The sequence below is a fragment of the Macaca fascicularis genome, chromosome 16, assembly GCF_037993035.2.
Source record: "Macaca fascicularis isolate 582-1 chromosome 16, T2T-MFA8v1.1".
NCBI lineage: Eukaryota > Metazoa > Chordata > Mammalia > Primates > Cercopithecidae > Macaca > Macaca fascicularis.
In genome coordinates this window covers 70770290-70796052 of record NC_088390.1, presented here as the reverse complement: position 1 = coordinate 70796052, position 25763 = coordinate 70770290, and the positions used below count along the sequence as shown (strand labels likewise).

Below are 25763 nucleotides of genomic sequence, written 5' to 3'. Positions count from 1 at the left end.
GCTTAAAACCTCTCTGGTGCAACAAGGTCAATGTTAAATCCAAGGCTGGCTTTTGAGGCACTTTGCAGTCTGTTCCTGGCTAATCTCTCCATCCTTATTTCCTGTCCTCTGCCCGCTGTACTATGCTTAGAACTTCACTGAATCTCTCACTGGCCTCTAAACGTACTGTGCCCTGCCACTGCTTTTTGCATATGCTGTTTCCTCTACCTGGAATGCTCTTCCCCACCTGGGCCAGGAAAATGGCAACTATTCCCTCAAGATACAGCGTAGATGTCACTGCTATGAAAGTCAGCTAGGGTAAGCACCACTGCACTCTCTTGGGCAGAGGTAGTCACCCCCTTCTTTTCCGTAGAGAGTCCCTTAGTCATGTTGCAATTATGACACTTGTTACAGAAGATTGTGATTTATCTGCTTAGGTGCGTGAGTTCAAGGGCAGGGATTATGTCTTCTTTTTAGCATGGTTTGCTTGAAAGTGCTTGATGCATAATTTGTCAAATGAAAGGTGACATCTTTGGAATTGCTGTGAGCTTGTGGATAAACAATTAATTAGGTCTCTGCCCACTTTCCATTTACCCCTGATAGCACTGACAAGTTCACCGCTCCTTGGGATGTGTTGGTCCTATATTTGATCTTTTCCTAAAAGATCATCAGGAGAAAAGAGAATAGTACCTACCAACTGTATTTCTTTATTCTCATTACTCTAATTATCTTGGAGACGAATAAAAACTGTTCTTAAAAATTACCTTAGAGAAAAAGGTACTTTTCAGGGTGGGAAATAACCTTATAAACGTTGTTTTTTTTGTTTGTTTGTTTGTTTTTTGAGACAGAATCTCACTCTGTTGCCCAGGCTGGAGTGCAGTGGTGTGATCTCGGCTCACTACAAGCTCTGCCTTCTGGGTTCACGCCATTCTTCTGCCTCAGCCTCCCGAGCAGCTGAGACTACACGTGCCCGCCACCACGGCCGGCTAATTGTTTTGTATTTTTAGTAGAGACGGGGTTTCACCATGTTAGCCAGGATGGTCTTGATCTCCTGACCTTGCGATCCACCCACCTTGGACTCCCCAAGTGCTGGGATTACAGGCATTACAGGCGTGAGCCACTGCTATGGCCCCTTATAAATATTTTTAAACAGTCATTTGATAGCATTGTAGCTGTTTTCTTAGGAGTCCGCTTACTTTGCAGTGGTTTTCTTCATTGTGTGAATAGCCCCCTCTTCTTGGCTTCAGGGCTTTTGCCTGCACACAGCAGACACAACAGTCCCTCCGGGCACCTGACCCACAGCCGCAGCAGCAGCAAAGGCAGTGTGGAGGAGATCATGTCGCAGCCAAAGCAGAAGGAGTTGGTGGGCAGCGTGCGGCAGAAGATGCTTCTCGACTACAGCGTGTACATGGGCAGGTGTGTCCCCCAAGAAAGCCGAAGCCCCCAGAGGAGCCCCCTGCAGAGTGCAGAGAGCAGCCCCACAGCTGGAAAGAAGGTAAAGCTGGCTGCTGGGCCGGGCCTTTTTCACTTTTGGACTTAGACACATTTCTTCATGCCCCGAAGCCCTGTTCTGGGCACCGGGATAACAGTGGTACACGAGACAGAGAAGGACCCTGCCTTTGGGGAACTTGTAATCTACTCAGGAAGACAGCAAGAAACAAGCACCAGGTGGTGGGAAGAATGAAAATAAAGTCAGACAAGGGAGGAGGGAAAGTGGCCGGAACTGCTATTTTATTTATTTATGTATTTTTTTTTAATTTTAAAAAGTTTATACTGTTTTTCTCTGCTATTTTGGATGGGTAGTCAGGAAGGGCCTCTTTGAGAAGGTGACTTTTGGGCACAGACCTGTTGGTCATGGGGGAGTGAGCTGCGGTGATGGGTGTGGGAGGAGCATTCCCGGTGGGAAAAGCAGTAACCCAAGGGCCTGTGGCAGGCATGTGCTTGGAATATTCGAGGAACAGCAAGGAGGCCTGGTCTGACAGTGAACAAGGGAAAGGGGGAGGTAGGGAGGCTGGAGGATCAACAGGGACCTTGGCTTTGTTCTGAGGTGGGGGAGGGATGGGAGGCCATGGGAGGGTTTTGAGCAGGGTATGGTGTTGACTGATCTACATATAAAAAGATAAGTGACTCTTGGTGGAGAACTGGCTGTAGAGGGAAAGAAGGAGTGGGAGGTGACTGTCATAGTGAAGCCTGGACCAACGTGAAGGTCGTGACAGTAAGTGGTGAGGAGAGGCTGGGCTGGGGTGTGCGTGGCAGGAGACACTGGCTGGATTTGCTGTCGGGAGAGAACATGGAGGCCAAGATTTGCACTTTGACCTAAGCAACTGGATGATCACTAGGGGTTGTTACAGAATCACTGGTGATTCAGGTCTCATTCCTCCATAACCATTGCATTTTCAAATTCTCAGTCTCCTCGGCTATGCCCAGTGCTTTTGAAGATTTACCATGAACATTCTTTACAAAGTGTAATGGGACATGGACTTAGGATCATCTGTGGTAAGATAACTCCTGTAAGCTACCAGATGCCAGGCCCTGTTAGACACTTTAATAGAATTACTCTGCTCTCATGAACAGTCCTGCAAACTAGACAAGATTGTTTCCATTTTGTAAGTGAAGAAACTGAGGCTTGATGAAGTTAGGTAGCTTAGTCACACAGTTGCTGAGTGATGGAGTGTGCAAAACCTGACCAGAGACCCCAGGGCCCCTTGGCTCAAGGAGACTCTTTTGCTGGGTTATTCTGAAAGCCTGCTTGGCTTGAGGCCTCCTGCCTCTACTTTGCACACTATTCAGAGGCACAGTCTCTGCCTGGGGGACATAGCCTGTCTTTCACATCCAGGTGTTTGACTTCCCTTTTTTTTTTTTTTTTTTTTGAGACAAGCTTTCGCTGTGTCACCCAGGCTGGAGTGCAGTGTCGTGAACACGGCTCACTGCAGTCTCGACCTCCTGGGCTCAAGTGATCTTCTCACTCTCCTGGGCTCACCCTCCCAAGTAGCTGGAACTACAAATGTGTGCCACCAGGTCCAGCTAATTTGTGTATTTTTGTAGAGTTGGGGTTTCACCATATTGCCCAGTCTGGTCTTGAACTCCTGAGCTCAAGAGATCCACCTGCCTTGGCCTCCCAAAGTGCTGAGATTACAGGTGTGAGCCACCACCCTTGGCTGTGTTTGACCTCTTACAATGACCATGTGTATTTCTGTTCTTAATGAGAAGCAAGCCATTGCTCTTTATCCGTTGATCCTCTTCAGTGTGGAAGAGGTCACTCACCTGATCTGTTTGAATTTGTCAGGGCAATAAAAGACCATATGCTTCAAGCCTCCTGAGTAGCCAAGACTACAGTCACACGCTACCATGCCTGGCTAATTTTGTATTTTTAGTAGAGACGGAGTTTCACAATGTTGGCCAGGCTGGTCTTGAACTCGTGACCTCTGGTGATCCACTCTCATCGGCCTCCCAAAGTGGTGGGATTACAGCGTGAGCCGCTGCGCCTGGCCTCTGCTGAAGTTTTTGGTTTTTTTAGATGGAGTCTCACTCTGTCTCCCAGACTGGAGTGCAGTGGCACGATCTCGGCTCACTACAAGCTTCGCCTTATGGGTTCACGCCATTCTCCTGCTTCAGCCTCAGAGTAGCTGGGACCGCAGGCGCCCGCCACCATGCCCGGCTAATTTTTTTTTTTTAGTAGAGATGGAGTTTCACCGTGTTAGCCAGGATGATCTCTATCTCCTGACCTCGTGATCCGCCACCTCGGCCTCCCAAAGTGCTGGGATTACAGGCTTGAGCCGCTGCGCCTGGCCGAACATTTTTTAAAACCACATTGCACTTCCTGGCCCCCTGTGGCAGAGTAGGAAGGAATAATTTCATCTTTTCTTGATACTTTAAAGACTCAATACAACAAACAGAAACTTAGGCCTGTCGTCATACAGGGAGTATAGAGGTCAAAAGGCCTGTCACCCCCAGTCTGAGACTCTGTGATACTTTCTCCCAGTTGTCAGTTGGCTGGTGTTGCTGTGTTAGCTTTTCCTTGAGCCCTTGTCCCCATCTTCTACCCCCAACCCTAATGTTAATTTAATGACTGATAGCTGCCATGGGCTAGGAAACTGAGAGCCAGAATTGTGTGAATTCTGGCTCTCAGTTTGAGAGAGCCAGAGAGAGAAATGTCTTCGAAAGGGCCTTTGAAGAAAGAAAGTACATGAGCTCTAGTGCTGGCCCCCCACAACCCCTTAGCCTTCCTGGAGCGTGCGTGAGCTGTATCCTGGCTCTCCGGGATGGTCTGGCAGTGGAGACGGTCTTGACTTTTGTTCCAGTTACCTATTGGTGCAGAACAAGCAACCCCCAAAGTAGTGGCTTCAAGCAATAACAACTATTTATTTTCCTCCTGAATTTGTGATTCAGACAAGGCCTAGCGGACGGCTTCTGTCTGCTGCATGCAGACTCACCTGGGGAGGCTGGGCTGGGGGCTGGAGGATCTGCTTCTGGGATGGCTCACCCCCATGGAGGGTATGTAGATGCTGGTTGTTGACTGGAGCTCATCTGGGGCTGAGTGCTAGGGGGGCCTCAGTTTTCCATGTAGCCTGGCCTTCTTCAGCACAGAAACTGGGTTCCCAGGGCAAACACCCCAAGAAGGAGCTGGGCTGAAACTGTGTTACCTACTGTCATAAGTAAGGTGCCACTTCCATCACGCTCCATTAGTCAAGGCAGCCACAGAGCCCTCCCAGGTTCAAGGAGAGGGGCATAGATTTTACTTCTTGCCATGAGAGTAACAGATTCCCGGAAGAGCCTGTGGGATGGGAAATGTCATTGCACCATTTTGGGAAAGTGGGGTCTGCTCCGGTGTTCTTATACTACATTTATTCCTTCCTTTACAAGTCAGTGGAGATTATTCTTTGCCAGTTTCTTTATTTTGTGATTTGAGCTAATGAAGGCCCTCTTCCCAATCCCTGTTGGTTTTCTTTTCTGTGCATGTGAAACATTAATATGGTTCCAAAAATCAGAGCTGTACAACGGCATATTCAGAAAAAACTTACTTCCCGGCCTTATTCCTTCTGTCTCTCCATGCCATTCCGACTCACCCCCTGTAATGAACCAGCCTCCTTAGTCTCTGGCTTATAGTTTCTGTATTTCTTATTTCCCGTTCTGTCTTATTAAGAGGCTGGCATGCTATGGATATTCTTTTGTGTGTTGTTTTTTTCACTTACCAATACATTCTGGAAATCACTCCCCATCGGCTCATAGGCCCCCCCCACCCCCTTTCTTTTTAAACAGCTGCAAAGTGCTTCACTGTGAGGATGTTCCATAGTTTATTCAGCCTCTCTCCTTTATGGGCATATAAGTTTACAATATTTTGCAATTATAAACAATGCTGCAGAATACCTTGGTGACTGTATTTTTGTGCTGTTTGGGGTATGTCTTCAGTGTGAAACCTTAGAAGTAGGATTGCTAGGTCAGATGACGAGTACACACATAGTTTTGTCATATATTTCCAAATTCCATTCTATAAGGGTGGCAGCAATGTTTATTCCCAGCAGGAAGGTATGGCAGTGCCCATTTCCCCACAGTCTTGCCAAATGCAGACCATTTGGAAGTCATTAGCACTCATCTCCCTTGCCAAAGCCAAGTTATTTTTTAGGGTCCATATCGCCTCTGATATAATGAGTCCAGGAAGGACTCAGAGGGGTGAGGGATACACAGGGGCCTTTGGCATCTCTTCAAGTTGTACCATCACATCTTCAATGTCAGCCACCCACCACCCCCGAGACTCTTGCCTGAGTGGCCTATTCCCTTCTCTTTCAGAGGTGGGGCTTAGAATGCAGCTCTAGCCTTTGCCGCAACCTCTTTCTAACCCCCACCCTTACCTTACTTCTGCCTCTTATAGGTCATGGCTAAAGCATCTCTTACCCTGAAGACTCTAGGGCCTGATGGCCACTTGTACATACTTGGTCTCCTTTTTCTCGTGTTGCTCAATGCTAAACGAGTTCGACTACTGTTCAGGAAGTGAATGGAGCATTGTGAGATCACTGGTACTCAGGATCCAAAGCAATGTTAAACATACGCAGTGATAAAATTAGTAAATATAGACTAGATTTGTATTAAACGATGCTAAACATTACTGGCAATTACTCCTTTTTTTTGAGACAGGATTTCACTCTGTCACCCAGGCTGGAGTGCAGTGGCACAATCACAGCTCACTGCAGTCTTGACTTCCCACGCTCAAGCGATCTTCCCACTTCAGCGCCCCAAGTACCTGGGACTGCAGGTGCACCCCACTACCCTTGGCTAATTTTTGTATTTTTTGTAGAGATGAGGTTTCGCCATGTTGCTCAGGCTAGTCTCGAACTCCTGAGCTCAAACCCGCCTCAGCCTCCTAAAGTGCTAGGATTACAGGCATGAGCCATTGCACCCAGCCTTTTGGCAGTTATTCTTACCTATGATAATTAAAAATGTTTAGGGGATTCTTCATATTGAAATAACAGCTTTGGAGCTATTAAGCTCAAAATTTGAATTAGAAAATATCACTATTTTGGGGGCCAAGGGCCTAGTTTTCTAAATGTTTAGTGCCTGGTTTGGGAGGGATTTAATTCAGGAAACAAGGAAACTCTCTTTTTAAAAACATCTACAAGTACAATAGTACTACTTCCAGCATGGGTACATCAGGAAGAGAGACCCCACAGGCCGGCTGCAGATTTGCTCAGGGGTGTGAGTCCAAGGAAGCTGCTGGTTCTGTGTGCCCTGTATTGCCTGCCTGGGAGAGAGGCCATGGTGCCTGTCCTCCAGTAGTGAGGCTCTGGTGTTCAGGTTGCATAAGGCACTTCCACTCTCCATTTCAACAGACGGCTTTAAAAAATGTTAGAGATAATATTAACATATGCCACCCGGTATGGACAGTCCTGTCCTCATTATTACTAGTTGTGCTCATCATCTCATGTCTATAAACTGGATTACTCATGTTATCAGAAGATGAAAATGTTACAAAGCAAATAGGAGTCGATAGAAACCAGGAAGTCTGTAACTGGCAGAATAGTTTTGCAGGACTTCCCTTGCTGCCCCCACAAAGTAGGCTTTTTAAACACCTAGAAGTGGAATAGGAAAATGTTTATGGTATACTAAGTAAAAAAATGAAGCTATATATCCAATTTAAAAATAAACTTTAAAAAGAATACAGACAAGAGTGCTAAAAAAAATCAGTGGAAAGCAAGAATAGTCTCTTCAACAAATGGTGCGGGAACAACTGGATATCTACGGGCAAGAGAATGGAGTTGGCCCTCTACCTCACACCATACACAAAAATTAACTCAAAATGGATCATAGACCTCAATATAAGAGCTGAAACTATAAAACGCTCAAAACAGAAGTGAATCTTTGTGACTTTCAGTTCGGTAAACCTTCTTAGCTAAGATACTAAAAGCATAAGCAACCAAAGAAGAGATAGATAAATTGGACTTCATCAAAATTAAAAACTTTTGTGCTGCCAACAATACCATCAAGAAAGTGAAAAGATAACCCACAGGATGGGAGAAAATGTTTACAAGTCATTTATCTGATAAGGGTCTGGTACCTAGAAATATAAAGGACTGGTACCTAGAAATATAAAGGACTCTTATAACTAAATAACAAAGAGATAAATAACCAGATTAAGAAATGGGGCTGGGTGCAGTGGCTCACGCCTGTAATCTGAGCACTTTGGGAGGCCAAGGCAGGAGGATCACTTGAGCTTAGGAGTTCAAGACCAGTCTGGGCAACATCTTGAGACTGCATCTCTACAAAAAAGAAGAAAAAAAATTAGCCAGACATAATGGCATGTACCTGCAATCCCAGCTACTCAGAAGGCTGAATCAGGAGAATTGCTTGAGTCAGGGAGGTCAGAGTGTCAGTGATTAGTGATTGCACCACTGCACTCCAACCTGAGCAACAGAGCAAGACCCTGTCTCAACAAAAAAGGGCAAAGGATCTGAATAGACATTTCTCCAAAGAAAATACACTAACGGCCAAATAAGCAGGCACATGAAAAGATGCTCAGTATCATTAGTCATCAAGGAAATGTGAATCAAAACCACAGTCAGATGTCACTTCACACCCACCCAGATGGCCACAATGAAAAAGACAGATGATGACCAGGCATGGTGGTGGCTCACACTTGTAATCCCAACACTTTGGGAGGCTGAGGCGAATGGACCACTTGAGGTCAGGAGTTCGAGACTAGCCTGAGCAAGATGACAAAACTTCATCTCTACCAAATAAATAAATAAATAAATAATAAAATTTTTGAAAAGATAGATGATAACAAGTATTAGTGAGGATGTAGAGAAATTGGAGTCCTCGGCTGTGGGCGGTGGCTCACGCCTATAATCCTAGCACTTTGGGAGGCCGAGGTGGGAGGATTGCCTGAGCTCAGGAGTTCGAGATCAGCCTGGGCAACATGGCAAAATCCCATCTCTACTAAAAATACAAAAAATTAGCCAGGCATGATGGCGCATGCCTGTAATCCCAACTACTGGGGAGGCTGAGGCACAAGAATCACTTGAACCTGGGAGGCAGAGGTTGCAGAGAGCTGCAATCACGCCACTTCACTCCAGCCTGGGTGACAGAGTGAGACTCTACCTCAAAAAAAAAAAAAAAAAAAAAAAAGAGAAAAGGAAAGGAAGGGAAGGAAGGAACTGGAGTCCTCATACGTTGCTGTCAGGAATGTAAAATGGTCCGGCCACTGTGGGAAATAGTTTGGTATTTCCTCAAAAAGTTAAAGAGAGTCACCATATGAGCCAGCAGTTCTGCTCCTAAATATATATCCAGGAGAAATGAAAATACATGTTTACACAAACACTTGTACACAAATATTTATAGTAGCATTATTCACAATAGCCAAAAATGAAAAATGGTGGGGCACAGTGGCTCACGCCTGTAATCCCAGCACTTTGGAAGGCTGCGTTGGGTGGATCCCTTGAGGCCAGGAGTTTGAGACCAGTAGGATGGCCAATATGGCAAAACCCCATCTCTCAGGCATAGTAGTGCATGCCTGTAGTCCCAGCTACTCAGGAGATTGAGGCACAAGAATGGCTTGGACTCAGGAGGCATAGATTGCAGTGAGCCGAGATCACGCCACTGCACTCCAGCCTGGATGACACAGCAAGACTCTGTTTAAAAAAACAAAACAAAAGTGGTAAACAACCCACATTTCCATTAACTGGTGAGTGGATAAAGTATGGTATAGCATAGACGATAATATTATTATGCAATAAAAATAAGTTTGTTATGCAATAAAAAGGAGGCACTGCTACAACATGGATACACCTTGAAAATGTTAGTGAAGGGAGTCAGTCACAAAAGAACACATTGTATGACTTCATTTACAGGAAATGTCTAGAATAGGCAAATTCATATAGACAAACTAGTTGTTTCCTAGACTGGTGGGCAGGGGGATGGGGAGGAGTTGGGGAGGAATAGGGAGTGACTGCTAATGGGTGCAGGGTTTCTTTGGGGGGTGATGAAAATGTTCTAAAATTGACTGTGGTGATAGCTATACAACTCTCAATATACGGAAAACTGCTGAATTGTACTCTATTTTTAAAAATTATTTTTGTGGTAAAATACATAAAGTTTGCCATCTTAATCATTTTAAAATGTATAGTTCAGTAGAATTAAATACATTCATAATGTTATGCATTGACCACCACCATTCTCTTCAACTTGTATAACTGAAACTCTATACTCATTAAACAGTAACTCCCCATGTTCCCCTCTTCCCAGCCCCTAGCAACCACCATTCCCTCCCTGTCTCTCGGATTTTGACTATCCTAAGTACCTCATATAAGTAGAATTATACAGTATTTGTCTTTTTGTGACTGACTTATTTCACTTAGCCTAATGCCCTCAAGATTCACCCATGTGGTAGCATAAGTCAGAATCGCCTTCCCTTTTGAGACTGAATCATGCTCCATGTGTGTACCCCATTTTGCTTATCCATTCCTCTGTCGGTGGGTGCTTGGCTTGCTTGCACATTTTAGCTATTGTGAATGATGCTGCTCTGAACATCAGTGTACACATATCTCGTCTTGAGACCCTGCTTTCAGTTTGTTGGGGTATATAGCCAGAAGTGAAATTAGTGCATCTTAAGGGTAATTCTGTTTAAATTGTTTAAGGAACCATAATACTGTTTTCCACAGAAGCTATGGAAGGGTGCTCTTTAGATGGACGAATTGTATAATCTGTGAATTACATCTAAGTAAAACTGAAAAAAGAAAAAGAAAAAACCAGTCAGGCGCGGTGGCTCACGCCTGTAATCCCAGCACTTTGGGAGGTCAAGGCTGGCGGATCACATGAGGTTGGGAGTTTGAGACCAGCCTGACCACCATGGAGAAACCTGTCTCTACTAAAAATACGAAAAATTAGCCGGGTGTGGTGGTGAATGCCTGTAATACCAGCTACTTGGGAGGCTGAGGGAGGAGAATCCTTGAACCCGGGAGGTGGAGCTTGCAGTGAGCCAAAATCGCGCCACTGCACTCCAGCCTGGGCGACAGAGCAAGACTCCTTCTCAAAAAAAAAAGAATACAAAACCATGTAGCTAGATCTAATTTTGCTTTTTTTTTTTTTTTTTGAGACAGAGTCTTGCTCTGTCGCCAGGGTAGAGTGCAGTGGCACGGTCTTGGCTCACTGCAACCTCTACCTCCCGGGCTCAAGCGATTCTCCTGTCTCAGCCTACTGAGTAGCTGGGACTATAGGCATGCACCACCATGTCCAGCTAATTTTTGTGTTTTTGGTAGAGACAAGATTTCACCATGTTGGCCAGGATGGTCTCAATCTCTTGCCTCCATGGTTTGCCCGCCTCGGCCTCCCAAAGTGCTGGGATTACAGGCATGAGCCACCACGCCCGGCCTAATTTTGCTTTTTAAAAGTTCTATATTCTTAAATGTTTATATACACTGAAAAGAGACTGAAAGAAAATATAGTAAAAATGTTTTAAATAATGTTTAAAATGTTTTAAATCTGAGTAGCGGGATTATGGATGTTTTCTACAGTACATATGCATTTTTTTTTAATCAAGGGAAACAAACAAACACAGGGGTAGGGTCCTCCGCTGTGTCATCTCCTGGACCACACTGTGCCTTATGCAACCCCCCCTGGCAGTACACTGGGTGTGGCCAAAGAGGACTGGGGGCACTACACACTCTTTGTAACAGAAAAGCTGGGCTGGCCTCCTGGCCGTTTTTAATAGGAAATGTTACACCACAGACTTCAGTAAATCTGTCCTACTTTAGTTTGAGAGGTTAGTTTTAAATAACGTATATCCCAAGAGCTACGCAGTTTTGATGGGCTTGCTTCAGCTTCAAACCATTGAATTTTCTCTACACTTATTTGGAAGCCATTTTTGGAAAGTTACCATTTCATATACAGTTGAGATGGTGAAATGAATATCCTCCACACATTTCATCCTATAGCCAAATGGTGATATTAGGAAATGTATGCACATTGATTCTTTAAGCTCTTAAATTTTTATGACATTCGTTGAGACTTCCTAGCAGGCTGTCGAATCCAGGTTTCCCTCACAAAGCTTCTTTGATGCGTTATCGATATTCTGCTCTGGAATTTTTCTTTGTTCCCAGTGTGTCTGTGGAGAGAAGCTTGCATTGGAAAAAGGAACTATTGAAAAAAAAAACCTGCGTGTCGGTTATTTCAGAAATTTGTTTACCACATCATACGCCATTGGCTTGGACATACATTGTGAAATAGCCTTTGTTTCTTGCTATTTTGTGCTAAAACTGTTTCCCTGTGAGTAACTAGGGTTGTAAAGAAAGGCTAATAAAGGGTAGATGCTCCCTCTAGGGAAGGGAAAAGGTAACTTATTCTCTTGTGTAACCTACACATCTAAAGTAAGACATGTGGTGTCTTACGTGGGCAGCAACTTAGTACTGTCTGAGGGGCCAGGTGGGCATTGCCCTTGGATGAGTGTTTATGCAGAAGTCTGTATAAATAATCGGATGGGATTCAAAGACAGTAACCTCAGAAAAGCTGAACGAGTTACCCTGGGGGCTGGGAAGGGACTGTTCAGTCAGAGAGAAAAGGGATTCAAAAAAACATGTACAAGTTGTGGCATGGCCAAGCATTCACCGCTGCAGACTCTTGCCCTTCCATCCAGGACGTAGTGATGGAAAATGTCTTGGTTAAAGACAGAAAACGTCACAGTACTAGAAAAGCCCAGATAGAATCCGTGTCCATTAAGAAGAGTGAGGCAGATCCATGTCTTCTGAAATGGGCTGACCAGCATGCCTTCTTTTTTAAACCTTTTTTTTTTTTTTTTTAATGAGACTCACCAACGTTCATAAGGGAGACCTTTGAAAACTCAAATTTGAAGGACTCCTGTAGAATATAAAGTCCTGCAGTGACATGTGATTGAAAAATGTAAGCGAACCCTAGGCCCCCAGAAAGAGAGGGCACAGGCTGTGGAAGTGTGTCCGGAGCTGTTTCCTGCCAGTAGGTTTGTGGTCTCGCTGACTTGAAGAATGAAGCCATGGACCTTAGTGGTAAGTGTTGCAGCTCTTAAAGGTGGCACAGACCCAAAGAGTGAGCAGTAGCAAGGTTTATTGTGAAGAACAAAAGGACAAAGCTTCCACAGCGTGGAAGGGGGCACAAGCGGGTTGCCATGGCTGCTGGCTGGGGTGGCCAGCTTTTATTCCCTTTTTGTCCCCACCTATGTTCCGTTTTTGTCCTATCAGAATGCCCTTTTTTCAATCCTCCCTGCGATTGGCTACTTTTAGGATCCTGCTGATTGGTGCGTTTTACACCAGAGTGCTGATTGGTGCATTTTACAGAGCACTGATTGGTGCATTTTTACAGAGCGCTCATTGATGCATTTTACAATCCTCTTGCTAGCTACAGAGTGCTGATTGGTGCGTTTTTACAACCCTCTTGTAAGAAAATTTCTCCAAGTCCCCACTGGACCCAGGAAGTCCAGCTGGCCTCACCTCTCAGCAAGACTAGCAGAGAGCTGGGATGAGCAGTGTGCTGGCTCAGGCACAGCTCAGTGACTGGTGAGCACCAAGCTTCAGAATGATTGCGTGGAGCTGTGTGCTTTAGGCCTTGGGAGTACTCACAATCAGATCGGCAGATTCAAATCCACGCACACCAAGCAACAACATGTGCACCATACCACTGACCCAGGCGCACAGCTGCCCAGAATGGATAGCACTGGCATGAATACACAAGCACAAAGCGTGAAAGCGTGGAGGTGATGAGAGTGTCTAGTGTGTGTTATAGCTGCAGCCAGCCCGTGAGGGCAGAACAGATGCACTTATAGACGCCATAGAGGGAGGGGAAAGGGGGAATAATTCACAGATTCTGCATTTCTAAATCTTAATATTTGCTTTCCAAAACTCATTGTTTCTGCAAGGCTACAGTCTAATTGGAGACCTCAGCACAGGAAAATGTCTGCTATATCAGGGGGCCAGCTACCCTTCCCCCACCCCCACCGCCACACACAGGACAGAGCAGATAGAGGACGGGAGTACAGGACTCTGTGTCAGGCGCTGCACTCATTTCTAAAATGGAAGTAAAGTTCCTGTCTTTCCAGGGTATTGTGAGACATGAGTGGACCTGAGACAGGAGTGTGCCCATAGGGCTGGCATGTGGTCAGTGGACAGCTGCTACATGACTGAGTTCTCAGCCCGTGCCTGCACCAACCGCATAAACCTTACAACACTGTCTGTGGGTGCTGCTCTTTACCCCTTCTTTATTTCCATCCCTGACCCCCTCCAGGCCAGAGTGCATAGTCTAATGATTAGCCAAGGAAATCAGAGACTCAGATTCGCTCTCTCCCCCACCTCACACATGGGCCACAGCAGATGCTTCAGATGGATCGTATCAAATGGAAGTAAGGATCGGGGTATTTCACTGGGCCTAGATTGGTGAGAACAGCTGTAGATGTTTCATGGAAGCCCTGAGAGCAGCTCTCTCTAATCCAGATCTGTGATTCTTTGTCTTGCCTGTTGATTACATTACCAAGGGAGTGTCTGAAACTCCTGATGCTCACTGAAATCAGTGACTCTGGGGGTAGGATCCAGGCATCAGGATTTTTAAGCATCCCGGGAGTATTTTGACCTCACAGGGTTCAGGCTGAACTTGAGTCCTGACCGTTGGGAAACTGTGGTGTCTGCCTGGATGAGCACCAGCTTGACAATTACACGTCCAAGCCTTAGCTTGAAGAAAGATGGGCAGGCATTTTATCAGATGTGTCGCTGATGCATAATGTTGATACCAAGCTAATTTGGAGGCAGAGCGGTTTGGCTAAGCTAATTGTATGAAATATTAACTGGTGTACAGGAAGACTGGTAGAAAAAGAAAACAAAGAGAAGGTTTTAGCTGTCATGGCAGCTTTCATTTCTCCCCTTTTCTAGTCACCAATATAATGTGCGACTTGTAATTTATAGGGAAGGAGAATGACTCCTGTGATCTCCTGTTTCTATAAGGAGGGACCTTCAGTGACTTTATAAAAGTAAGCACCTGTCTTATTCTGCAGTTGCTTTCTAGCTAATTTTGGTCCCTTTTCTTTTGCCAGTTGCCAGAGGCTCCACCCTCTGAGGAGGAAGAACAGGAAGCCTGGGTGAATGCCTTGCTTGGAAGAATATTTTGGGACTTCTTAGGAGAGAAATACTGGTCTGATCTGGTGTCTAAGAAGATCCAAATGAAACTCAGCAAAATAAAGGTATCACTTTCCACACAAGAGGCTCCTAATCCTCTATACTTCTTCATTTCTGGAAGTTTTGTACCCTTATGTCCTAAGTGAAAAATAACTTGGTTTAAGCATATAACATATGAGGGTAGTAAGTTCTCAAACAGCACATCTGACCTTGACCACAGACTGACCTTATGATTAACTGGGGGCTTAGTGAACATTAATGTTTACTCATTTTCTTGTGTTGCCCTCGTTGTTATCCACTCTAGGTGATAATCCAGAATTTGGTTTGGGAAAATGTGAGCTCTTGTAACCAATTTGTCTTATATAATTGTTATTTTTATGTTGGAAAAGAACTTAAATTGTACATCCAGAGCCCACCCAGCCCCACAGCAGTCTAGGCCACATGGTATATCCTCTGAGGAAAATACAGATTACTTAAGGCCTCTTAGTATACTCACTGAAGAAAACACGAGACTACTTAAGGCCTCTTAGTAAACTGACTGAGGAAAATACCAGACTACTTAAGCCCTCTTTCCCAGGCTGTGCTCCCTCTCAAGCTGGGAAAGTTAGCACTGCACTTTAAGTGTGTCTGTGTTTGACCTTTACTTTTTGGCCAGATGGTACTTTATTTTGGGCTCTCTTTGCTGAAGAAACACTCTGGTGCTAATCCAGGCCCAGTTGGAAGTGAGTTTGAACTGTGTAAGTATGGCTGTCATTAAATGACTCATTTGCCAACCAGGAGACCTTATTGAGGATCTTGAGGTTCTTTTAAATTAAGTTTTTGACCCAATGAAGACCCAGCCAAGGAAGAGTCACTTTGGATCCCAAATCCTCACCAAACACTGTCAGTAGCTTAAGTCAGTAGCTCTGAAGTTGTATGGATCAGAGATATTTTTGAGAAGCAGAAACCTATGAGATCCTTTCACTAGAAACACACGTTGACACAAAATTCTGCCCATTATCTCAGAAAGTTCAAGGACGCTAGACTAAGAAACGGTGAACTATGATAAACTAGATTAGAAGGAAGATATGGGCATAGAGGAGCTTCAGGTTGATTTCTGTTGTTCCTTTGGGTAAAGAACAGAGCTTTTCCTGCCTCATCAAACTCTGGCTGCTGTCTGTGGGCCAGTGTCCCTTCTTCCCTAGCTCCTGAGAAAGAGGAAGGAGGGGCTGCCCTCTGAGCCAGAAGGGTGGATTTCAAGACAGATTTTGGGGGAGGGCTCTGTTGACAAGTGTCAGCCGGTTTGTGTTCCTGAGGTAGTTTGAGGGTTGAACGTGCTTCTGCTAGCCAGTTCCATAGCAGGAGACAACAGGTAGCAGTAACCCTCTGTGTAGGGAGATGCAGTGTCAGTAGCTAATCTAGAGCTCACTCAGCCTCTCCGCGTTTTTGGAAATGATGGAGGGCTTGAGTTCCAGGTGAAGGCATATGGGTAGGGCTGGCCCTGCTCTTTTCCCAGAGTCTATCTCGAGCCCTTCCCTGAGCAGGAGGGCTGCAGTTCCTGGCAGTGTGCAAAAAGAAAGGAGGACATACTTGAACTCCAGATGGGATGCTGCTCCCCTGCTACAAGCATTCCAAAACCAACTTGAGCCAGGAGTGCTGGTGCGCACCTACAGTCCCATAAACTTGGGTTGCTGAGGCGAGAGGATGACTTGAACCCAGGAGTTCTGAGCTATGATCGCACCACCAAACTCCAGCCTGGGTGACAGAGCAAGACTCCCATCTGTAAAAACAACAGCAGCAACAACAAAACCAAACTGGTTTGAGAGGTCCCACCCTTCTCTCTTGAGCTGGAAGTCCACAGAGCCTCTGCCCTGTTTGTGAAGGTGCCCCCCTCATCCTGGAGAAAGTTGAGGGAAAGACTGTTTTCATTTTCTCCTGTTGATTATCATGGAGGCGTTTGTAGTTCACAGACTTAAACTTCCTTTTGTTTTTTGAGGTCAGAAGTACTAAAAGGTTAGAGTGGAGAAGTGTGGCCTAGATGCAGCAGTGCCAGAGGCTAGAGGTGGGCAGTGAGTTCCATCCATGCCCTCCACCCCCTCCTGATCTGCTTCACTGTGAAGTGCCTGCAGACCAGAGGAGCCACTGGTAACAGAAGAAACAGGAGAGCAGAAGGATATTACCAAATTCTGAAGCTGTCACCACCCCTACCAAAAGAACTGATTGCCACCAAATATCCAAGTACCCCTGGGAGGAACTAAGCCTTAAGCCTAGTAGTGAGTGGGTATTGGTTAATAGCCAGTCAAGAGCCAAAATGGGGATAGGGAAGTGGTGTCTAGAGGAGCGTGAGCTTTCCCCTGTGACACAGATCTCCCCGATCCCCTGGTTCCCTGGAAGGCCTGACATGGAGAACTCTTTGCTGGCCTTGCCCTCACTCCTGTGGCTCAGTGTCAGACTGATATTCCCATAGAAACACCGTTGGATGTCCAGGCATGGTAGCTCATGCCTGTAATCCAGCACTTCAGGAGGCCGAAGTGGAGGAAATCTTGAGCCCAGTAGTTTGAGACTAGACTAGGCAACATAGCGAGACCCTATCTCTACAAAAAATTAAAAAATTATCCAGGCGTGATAGTGGCATGTGCCTATAGTCCCAGCTACTCAGAAGGCTGAGGTGGGAGGATTGCTTCACCCCAAGAGGTTGTGGCTACAGTGAGCCATGATTGCACCACTGCACTCCAGCCCAAGTGACAGAGCAAAATCCTGTTTCAAAAAAAAAGAAAAGAAACACTGTTGGAGGTAACAGTATTCCCTGGCTCTCCCTTGGAAGTCTCTCTAACTTGGCATGCTCCCTGAAGCACGGCATTTGAATGACAACAGTGGACAAAAAGGACAGGGCAAGTGTGCAAGACTTTGGTTACATTCTTGGCCAAGTAGCATTTTGTAGGTTGATAGGCCAACACCACTTACAACATTAATGCTTTGGAAAAAGGTTTTCCAAATATAGCAAACACCAATTCAAAACTACGCCTTTGAACACTGTCTCTACTCACATTTTTTCATCATAGACATTATAACCTCTTTAACGTAATCCTTTCCCCCAACAAAAAATCACAGATTACATTCTATCAGAGATTACATTCTCTGATTGGTGAATCCTGAAAGTTTATGTTTCTCTGCAGAGAAACAGCTGAAGAGGTCCAGCCAAGTTAGGTATTAAATCCATGCCTGACTAGATGCTACCTCATTTTATGTGGAATATTTAGTTTACATTTAATTTTTAAAAACCTCTTAATTTTATTCTAAATTTTATAAAACTATTGTAACATTCAACTGGAAAAATACTTATGAAAATAATTAAGAGAATTCTGGGAGAAAAAAAAAGGAGAGGGACTTGCCAGATTTAAAAGTATATTGTAAAGCTGAAGTGTATTAGAAAGCTAAAGTAGTCAAGCAGTTTGATACTGGTGGAAATTCGGTACAGACTCCAGTGCAGTGGGAATTTAGTACTTCAAGGTGGCGGAACAGATTAGTAGGGCAAGTGTTCGTTGCTGAATAAATAGGTTGAGATTGCTGACCAACCATTTGGGGGAAAAATTAAGCTAGATCCCTAATTTACATCTTACACTAAAATTATGAATAGAATAAATATTTTTAAGAAATACATATACATCCACAAATGCAAGCAGAGAAAATATAGATGAATTAATTCTATAAGCTTGAGATGAAGTAAGAATTTTTAAGCATGATGCCAGTATTCTTACGTTATTTCCTGTAGAATAAATTCCTACGGATATATTTGGGCGTATTAGTCAGGGTCCCAGCAGGAAGCAGATGGCACACTCAGATAAGTAACTCTGGGGCGAGTTTGCTGAAGGAAATATTTATAAATGTGTGGGTAGATGGAGAAAAACCCATAGGGAGAGTGCTACACTCCAAAACTAGCAGAAGTGGGAGCTGTTACTCTCCCTGGAGTGGCAAAGACAAGGAGCAGTTTCCAGAACTTGGGCAGGGCAGCTGTGTGGAGAGGCTGCCTGTGTTACAGGAGCTGTGGCCTTCAGTAGATCGGGGGGACAAATGCCCAACAACACTCTTCTCCATGTGCCTCCCCATCCACTGCCCGTTGGTGTATCCCATTGCCATGCCCAACCAGAAGCTGGAGGGTAAGGGAGACCGTTGGCACAGTTCACACCGACCAACCACTGGGGGTAGTGTGTAGATCTGGCAGGGCACACAGAAAATGTCCAGCATGAGGTCAAAGGACGTGCTATTTTTCTTTTTTTTTTTTTTTTGAGACGGAGTCTCGCTCTGTCACCCAGGCTGGAGTACAGTGGCACGATCTCAGCTCGCTGCAACCTCCGCCTCTCGGGTTCAAGCAATTCTCCTGCCTTGGCCTCCTGAGTAGCTGGGACTGCAGGTGCGTGCCACCACACCCGGCTAATTTTTTGTATTTTTAGTAGAGATGGGGTTTCACCGTGTTAGCCAGGATGGTCTCAATCTCTTGACCTCATGATCCGCCTGCCTCGGCTTCCCAAAGTGCTGGGATTACAGGCATGAGCCACCACGCTCGGCCAGGATGTGCTGTTTTTCAAGGATTTTCATACACGTGTAAGTTTGCCTATCGGAAATGTAGCAATTTCTTTTCTTTTTTTTTTTTTTGACACAGAGTCTCGCTCTGTTGTCCAGGCTAGAGTGCAGTGGTGCAACCTCCGCCCCCAGGTTCAAGTGATCCTCCCACCTCAGCCTCTCTGACTAGCTGGGACTACAAGTGCATGTCACCACACCTGGCTGATTTTTGTATTTTTTGGTAGAGACGGGGTTTCACCATGTTGGCCAGGCTGGTCTTGAACTCCTGACCTCAACTGATCTGTCCACCTTGGCCTCCCAAAGTGCTGGGATTATAGACATGAGCCACTGTACCTGGCCTTGTGGTAGCAGTTTCTTACTCCCCACCGAGAATCTGAGAGAGGTCTGTTTTCCCTTACGTCAGCAAATGTAGGGTATTGTTAATGAGCATGACTGGCTTCTTCTCCATAGGTGGTCTCTGCTCAAATGCCACTCCTCAGGGAAGCTGTCCCTGACCTCCTCAGCCAAAACAGCCACCCCCATGTTCCCTCTGCCCATTACCTGCTTGATGTTCTTTGCAACACTAATCAGTCTCTGGAAGTATACTGTCTACATATTTACCTGTTTCTGCCTTTCTATTATAAACCCGTGAGAGCCAGGCCCTGGCCTGACCTCTTCATGGCTCTGTCTGGACTATGAAGCCTAGTACATGATGTGTGCACATTATGTTTTTGTCACATAAATGGTATGTCCCAAAACCTTGGCCACCATCCTCTCCGGAAGCATGTTGACTTCTAACAGCATGTTTTGTAGGTTGCTTATGGGTCTCACTCATTGTTTGCTTGTTTCCTCTAGCTCCCCTACTTTATGAATGAACTCACTCTGACGGAACTTGACATGGGCGTGGCTGTGCCAAAAATCCTCCAGGCCTTCAAGCCTTACGTTGATCACCAAGGTAACTCCGAACTGAGCATTCTATGAGTGTTAAAATATATCCTTTGCTGCAGATTCAGTACGATGATGGCTTTGTGTTTGGAGGGTGTTGAGGACTTTTTAAATCATCTGTTTCATGTTGAGTGTCTTTTTGTTCTTACCAATCATGGCCTTAAAACTGATTTGGGGCCGGGCATGGTGGCTCATGCCTGTAATCCCAGCATTTTGGGAGGCCAAGGCAGGATGATCACCTGAGGTCAGGAATTCGAGGCCAGCCTGGCCAACATGGTGAAACACCATTTCTACTAAAAAAGTACAAAAATTAGCCGGGCGTGGTGGCAGGTGCCTGTAATCCCAGCTACCCAGGAGGCTGAGGCCGGAGAATCGCTTGAACCCAGGAGATAGAGGTTGCAGTGAGCCGAGATCGTGCCACTGGACTCCAGCCTGGGTGACTAAAGTGAGACTCTCTCAAAAAAAAAAAAAAAAAAAAAAAAAAAAGATTTGGAATAGATCCAAGTTCCCATCCTAAGTCTTCTAGTCTCTTGGTTATTATAGGGTCTCCTCCAGCCCAATGATGCCCACATGCCAGCTGATGGGGGCTGTGCTTTTGTGGGGGTTGCAGCCCTTGCCAGAGCATGAGGCAGTGGCTGAATTTCACTTCCGCTCACCTCTCATGGTCCTCACAGGTGCAGCTGCCCCAGCCCCAGCCCCTTGCCAGGAGCTGCCTCTCCTCACTTGTGTTCACATCCTTACCTCCCCTGACTTGTAGGTTCCAGATTTTTTGAGTTTCTTGTCTTCTGTCTTTACGTTCCTTGTTACTTCTAGTAGGTGCTCAGTACATGTTTGAGAAATGAAGACATACAGTATATTCAAAGGCAATATTTTGAGAGTAGGGCTCCCTGCTGGAGGAAAGGTCTCAGATTTGAGTTTTTAAACATGTCACTAACACATTATTTATGTCTGCTTTTGTGAGTGGGGGGTTAAAGAGCTGATCAGATTGTAGACAGTTTGCGTAAAATGATGATGATGATGATGTGAAGATTTGTATCTCTTATGTCACATAAACCATAAATATGGTTTTAAAAGGATCTTGACAGGGAAAATTTAGTACACAGGAGTTTGGTAAAAAAGGAATGAGCCAGGTAGGCCAGAATAGCCCATTAGCATGCAGAGAGAATTCTCACTGACGTTTTTACTGTAGCCTCCCTTGGCAAGTAAGTCTCTTTCCACTTCAACCATATTTACATTTTTCCTAAAATGGCTTAGGAACAAGGTAGGAGAAAAAATAATTATAGCTTTTCAAGAGAGTGATAGTTGTTTTGAAGTAAATGTTTTATAAAATTTGTAGAGTATGGAAGCTACTTTTCTCTCTGGCTGTATCAGATGGTTCTTGAATTGTGTTTAGTGAAATCAGTTTTTCTGCTGTTGTATTTGATGTAAATATGAAGAGATTTTTCTAGCACTATAGTTAGCAGCTCTAGCATATCTCTCCAGCAATATTTCAGCTGACAACCCATCCAGGTTTTTAGCATTATGTCAATTTCAGAAAGATAGACCAGGGTAGTATTTGCACATCCAGAGAAGTCCATCTAATTCTTGCATGTTGAGCTCACCTGTAACGCCTCAATTATGTCTACACCTTGATGAATCTGGGTGTGTCTAGGTTTGGTAATTTCTGGTTCACTGAAAGTAAAAGTAGAAAACATTTCAATTCTTGGCAAATGGCTTAACTAGACTGTTTTTAACCCCATGCAAAATTGTAAAAGATGCATTGGCTGAGCACGATGGCTCATGCCTGCAATCCTAGCACTTTGAAAGACCGAGGCAGGTGGATCACTTGAGGCCAGGAGTTCGAGACCAGCCTGGCCAACATGGTGAAACCCCGTCTCTACTAAAAATACAAAAGTCAGCCGGGCATGGTGGTACATGCCTGTAATCCCAGCGACTTAGGAGGCTGAGGCACAAGAATAGCTTGAACCCAGGAGGCAGAGGTTGCAATGAGCTGAGATTGTGCCACTGCACTCCAGCCTGGGTAACAGAGCAAGACTCTGTCTTTCAAAAAAGAAAGAAAGAAAATAACAGAGCTTTAGAAATAAGATGAAGATGTAACCTTGGGCCCTAGCGTCATCCTGGTCTGTAATCCCAGCTACTCGGGAGTCTGAGGCCTGGGCACCAGAGCGAGACTGTCTCAAAAAAAAAAAAAAATCATGTATGTGTTCACTGCATAGCTAGCTAGCATCTTCACTCCATCAGTGTACAACTGCTACGTTTCTTCCTCTAACTCAGGTGGCCTCTCTATTCCGTTTTGCTCTTTGCCTCTTTAGAAATGTATAACAAGCTGGTGAATGATCAGCTAACACAAACCTCATGAGAGGCTTAAAGAAAGTGAATAATAAGTGTGCATGCTCTTTTTTCTAATGTGTTAGCAGCCTCTTATCTCAGGACTATCCTTTGCTGAATTTATAGAAATTTCCAAGGAGAGGGGAGCAGGGCCACAACCAGGCCCCTGTGGCTTTGAACTCTGCAGCCCCTCAGGGCAGCTTGGTCAGGCTTTGAGTAAAATTCACCAAACACCTAAGTGTCCAGCTTCTTAACTGTTCTTCTAGAGCAGGAGCTATGGTGAGACATTTCACTATATAGGTCAAAGCTTTGCCAGTTTTTAATCCATTTGAGGCTATTTAACTCCTTTCAGGGTATGTTTTTAGAGATTTGCCTGCTTGTGTAACAAGGGGGAAAATGGTATTAAAGAAACAATAAAGACATAAAGCCAGTAAGGTTTTCAAAGTCCACAAATGATACGTGTATGATGATAAAACAGAAATGACCATGAAAGAAATAAGCATTTTGGCCGGGCGTTGTGGCTCACGCCTGTAATCCCAGCACTTTGGGAGGCCGAGGCGGGCGGATCACGAGGTCAGGAGATCAAGACCATCCTGATTAACACAGTGAAACCCCGTCTCTACTAAAAATACAAAAAATTAGCCGGGCATGGTGGCAAGCGCCTGTAGTCCCAGTTCCTCGGGAGGCTGAGGCAGGAGAATGGCCTGAACCCAGGAGGTGGAGCTTGCAGTGAGCCGAGCTCACGCCACTGCACTCCAGCCTGGGCGATAGAGCAAGACTCTGTTTCAAAAAAAAAAAAAGAAAAGAAATAAGCATTTTGGATTCCAGTGCTCTAAGGGGGAATCTTTCCTTTTAGTGAAATTTGAATCTGGATGACAAGCAAACTGACTCTGAAAAGCAGAGCTCACCTTCCAGGGAAATGCGACCCAGGTGAAGGAGGCCTTCACAGCTCTAAGGAGCACCACCTCCTATGGGATCCCCTCATGTTCTTTTTAAAAATATTTCCTGACTTGTGCTTGTTTGTTGGAGGCACATGCTCAGAAGGGATATTTTGGACACAGCTGGTTGGATTATCCCGTCCTAGGGATGCTCTTCTTGAGGCAAGAGGTAGCACTGGTTTTGAGCACCAGCTCTGGACCCCTGACTGCCTGGTCCACAGCACCATGGCCTCAAGCAAGCCCCTGAACCTCTTCACTTCCTCATCTGTCAAATAGGGATTCTTTTTTTTTTTTTTTTTTTTTTTGAGATGGAGTTTCACTCTTGTCGTCCAGGCTGGAGTGCCATGGCACGATCTCAACTCACTGCAACCTCCATCTCCTGGGTTCAAGTGATTCTTCTGTCTCAGCCTCCCAAGTAGTGGGGATTACAGGCACCTACCACCATGACTGGCTAATTTTTATATTTTTTAGTAGAGAGGGGGTTTCTCCAGGTTGGCCAGGCTGGTCTTGAACTCCTGACCCCAGCTGATCCACCCACCTCAGCCTCTCAAAGTGCTGAGATTACAGGCATGAGCCACTGCGTCCGGTTCAAATAGGGATTCTTACAGCACCTACTCCATAAGCTTGTCGTGAGGATTAAATGAGTCAATACAAAAAAGGCACTAGAACAGCATCTGGAGCAAGGAGGAGCTCTATGAGTGCCAACTAAGAATTGTTATTATCATGGCTGCCTGGATGCTGCTGTTAGGGCGTTTAGCATGGAGGTGGCCATAGTGTCCAGTTGACCATCCTACAGATCAAAGCTGGCAGATCCTACTAGGATAAACAGGAAAAACAAAACAAAACACACACAAAAAATAGCATTCTTAGCTTTCATGGCCTTGCTGCTGTGAGAAGTAAAGTCTGTGGTTCTTCTGAATGAAACAGCACATGATGGCCATGTTGGCTTGTCCCTGTTCCAACACAGACAACCTGTCTCAAGTGAAGTGAATGAGGTTAAATGACCACCTTTCCCAGAGCAGCCTCACTTCCCACCAAAGGCAGATGGCTGGACGATAGACAAGCTCTGTCCCTTAGAAACTGACTGTGCTCCTCCTGCCTCAGCTCTGATGCCTCCTCACTCCACACACACCCTGGAACTAGCCCCTCTACCTGCGGGATATATATGGATTTCCTTTCTTTCCTTTAGGCCACACAGCAAAGTCCAGAAACCTGTGTATGTTACCCTTCCCCCACCAGACTGGCCTCCTCTACCCAGCGTTCATCCCTACCCTAGGCTGCCGCCTCCAGGGCCTGCCACTCAGCCAAACTCTTTCCAGTTATTTTATTAACTCCATTAGGGTAATGTTTGTTCATTCATTCAACAAATACTCATTGTGGGAAAAATGGAAATATTCAGGAAAGGTCAAAAGGAAAATATTACCCGTCATCCCGCCATTCAGAGAGGACCGGGGTTACCTTTTTAGTACATGTTTGGTGTATGCTCTCCAAATCTTTTTTCTTATGGCTAAACATTTAGAAAACATGGCTCTTTTTCAAAACCCTTGAAGAATTGGGCAGACTTGAAAGGGCAGTCAGCTTTGCCTTACTCCCCCCTGCCATGTTTGTATGAGCCAAAGCCCAGAGAGGGGTGACTTGCCCAGTTCAGCAGCAGCCTCACACTTCCAGCCTGTTCCATGGAGTCTAGGCCCGGTCAAAGGCTGCCCATGAGCACTGGCTGTACAGCCAGGTCACCTGTGTTTTGGGTCCTGCTCATACATACACCATTCAGTGGTACAACTGTGGGGAAGCCACTAACCACTCTATACCTCAGTTTCCCCATCTTTCAAGTGCTGGTGGCAGTGCTGCCCGCCTCGTTCGGGTGTGGTAGAGATGCAGTGTTACATGTAAAGCACTCGGAGCACGTGGCACATAGTAAGCATCAGCATTAGCTGCTGCCCTCCGGCCACTTTGTTAGTATTAATAAAATCATCCTGAAGAGGCTGGGTGGGGGCTGCTTCTGTCAGTAGCTTTTTATCTTCTGTGCCTGAGACCAGCGCTTTCAGAACAGGTGCCCACAGGTGTGTCAGCAGGGTCAGAATGAGCCAAGGATGCAGACCACAACCCCTCAGGCTTAGATGAATTCATTTCATCTTCGGGATGTTTGCAGCATGAATCTAAAACTGAAAATAGCCACTGAGTGTCCACATAGACAGAGGACCCTATTGGGTTTTGCCTTGTTTCAGGATACCCAAATAACAGCCCAAATTTAGACTGAATACATAGATTCTATGGAAATATTACCATGTCCCACAGAAATAGAAACCTTGTCTGTCTCCAGAGTTGCCCTTAGTCATCTGGACTGATGTTCCAGACCTTAACCTCTGTGCCTGGTGCCTTCACGTCCAGTGTTCCAGACTGGATCCTACTAGGATCC

At 45.4% G+C, this 25763-nt stretch overlaps 1 protein-coding gene across 15 annotated transcripts in view; it reads left to right on the top strand.

The window, feature by feature from the left end:
• The window catches only part of TEX2 (testis expressed 2), a 115817-nt gene that overhangs the window by 71478 nt on the left and 18576 nt on the right, over positions 1-25763 (top strand). For all 15 annotated transcript variants that reach the window (XR_012426012.1, XR_012426013.1, XR_012426014.1 and 12 more), the window contains 3 exons: positions 1227-1474; positions 14516-14662; positions 19992-20091. Coding sequence is in view for 12 of the 15 variants with exons in the window: in XM_074020113.1 (XP_073876214.1) it covers positions 1227-1474; positions 14516-14662; positions 19992-20091 (495 nt within the window). In the remaining 3 variants the exon portion in view is untranslated. The remainder of the gene's footprint in view (positions 1-1226; positions 1475-14515; positions 14663-19991; positions 20092-25763) is intronic.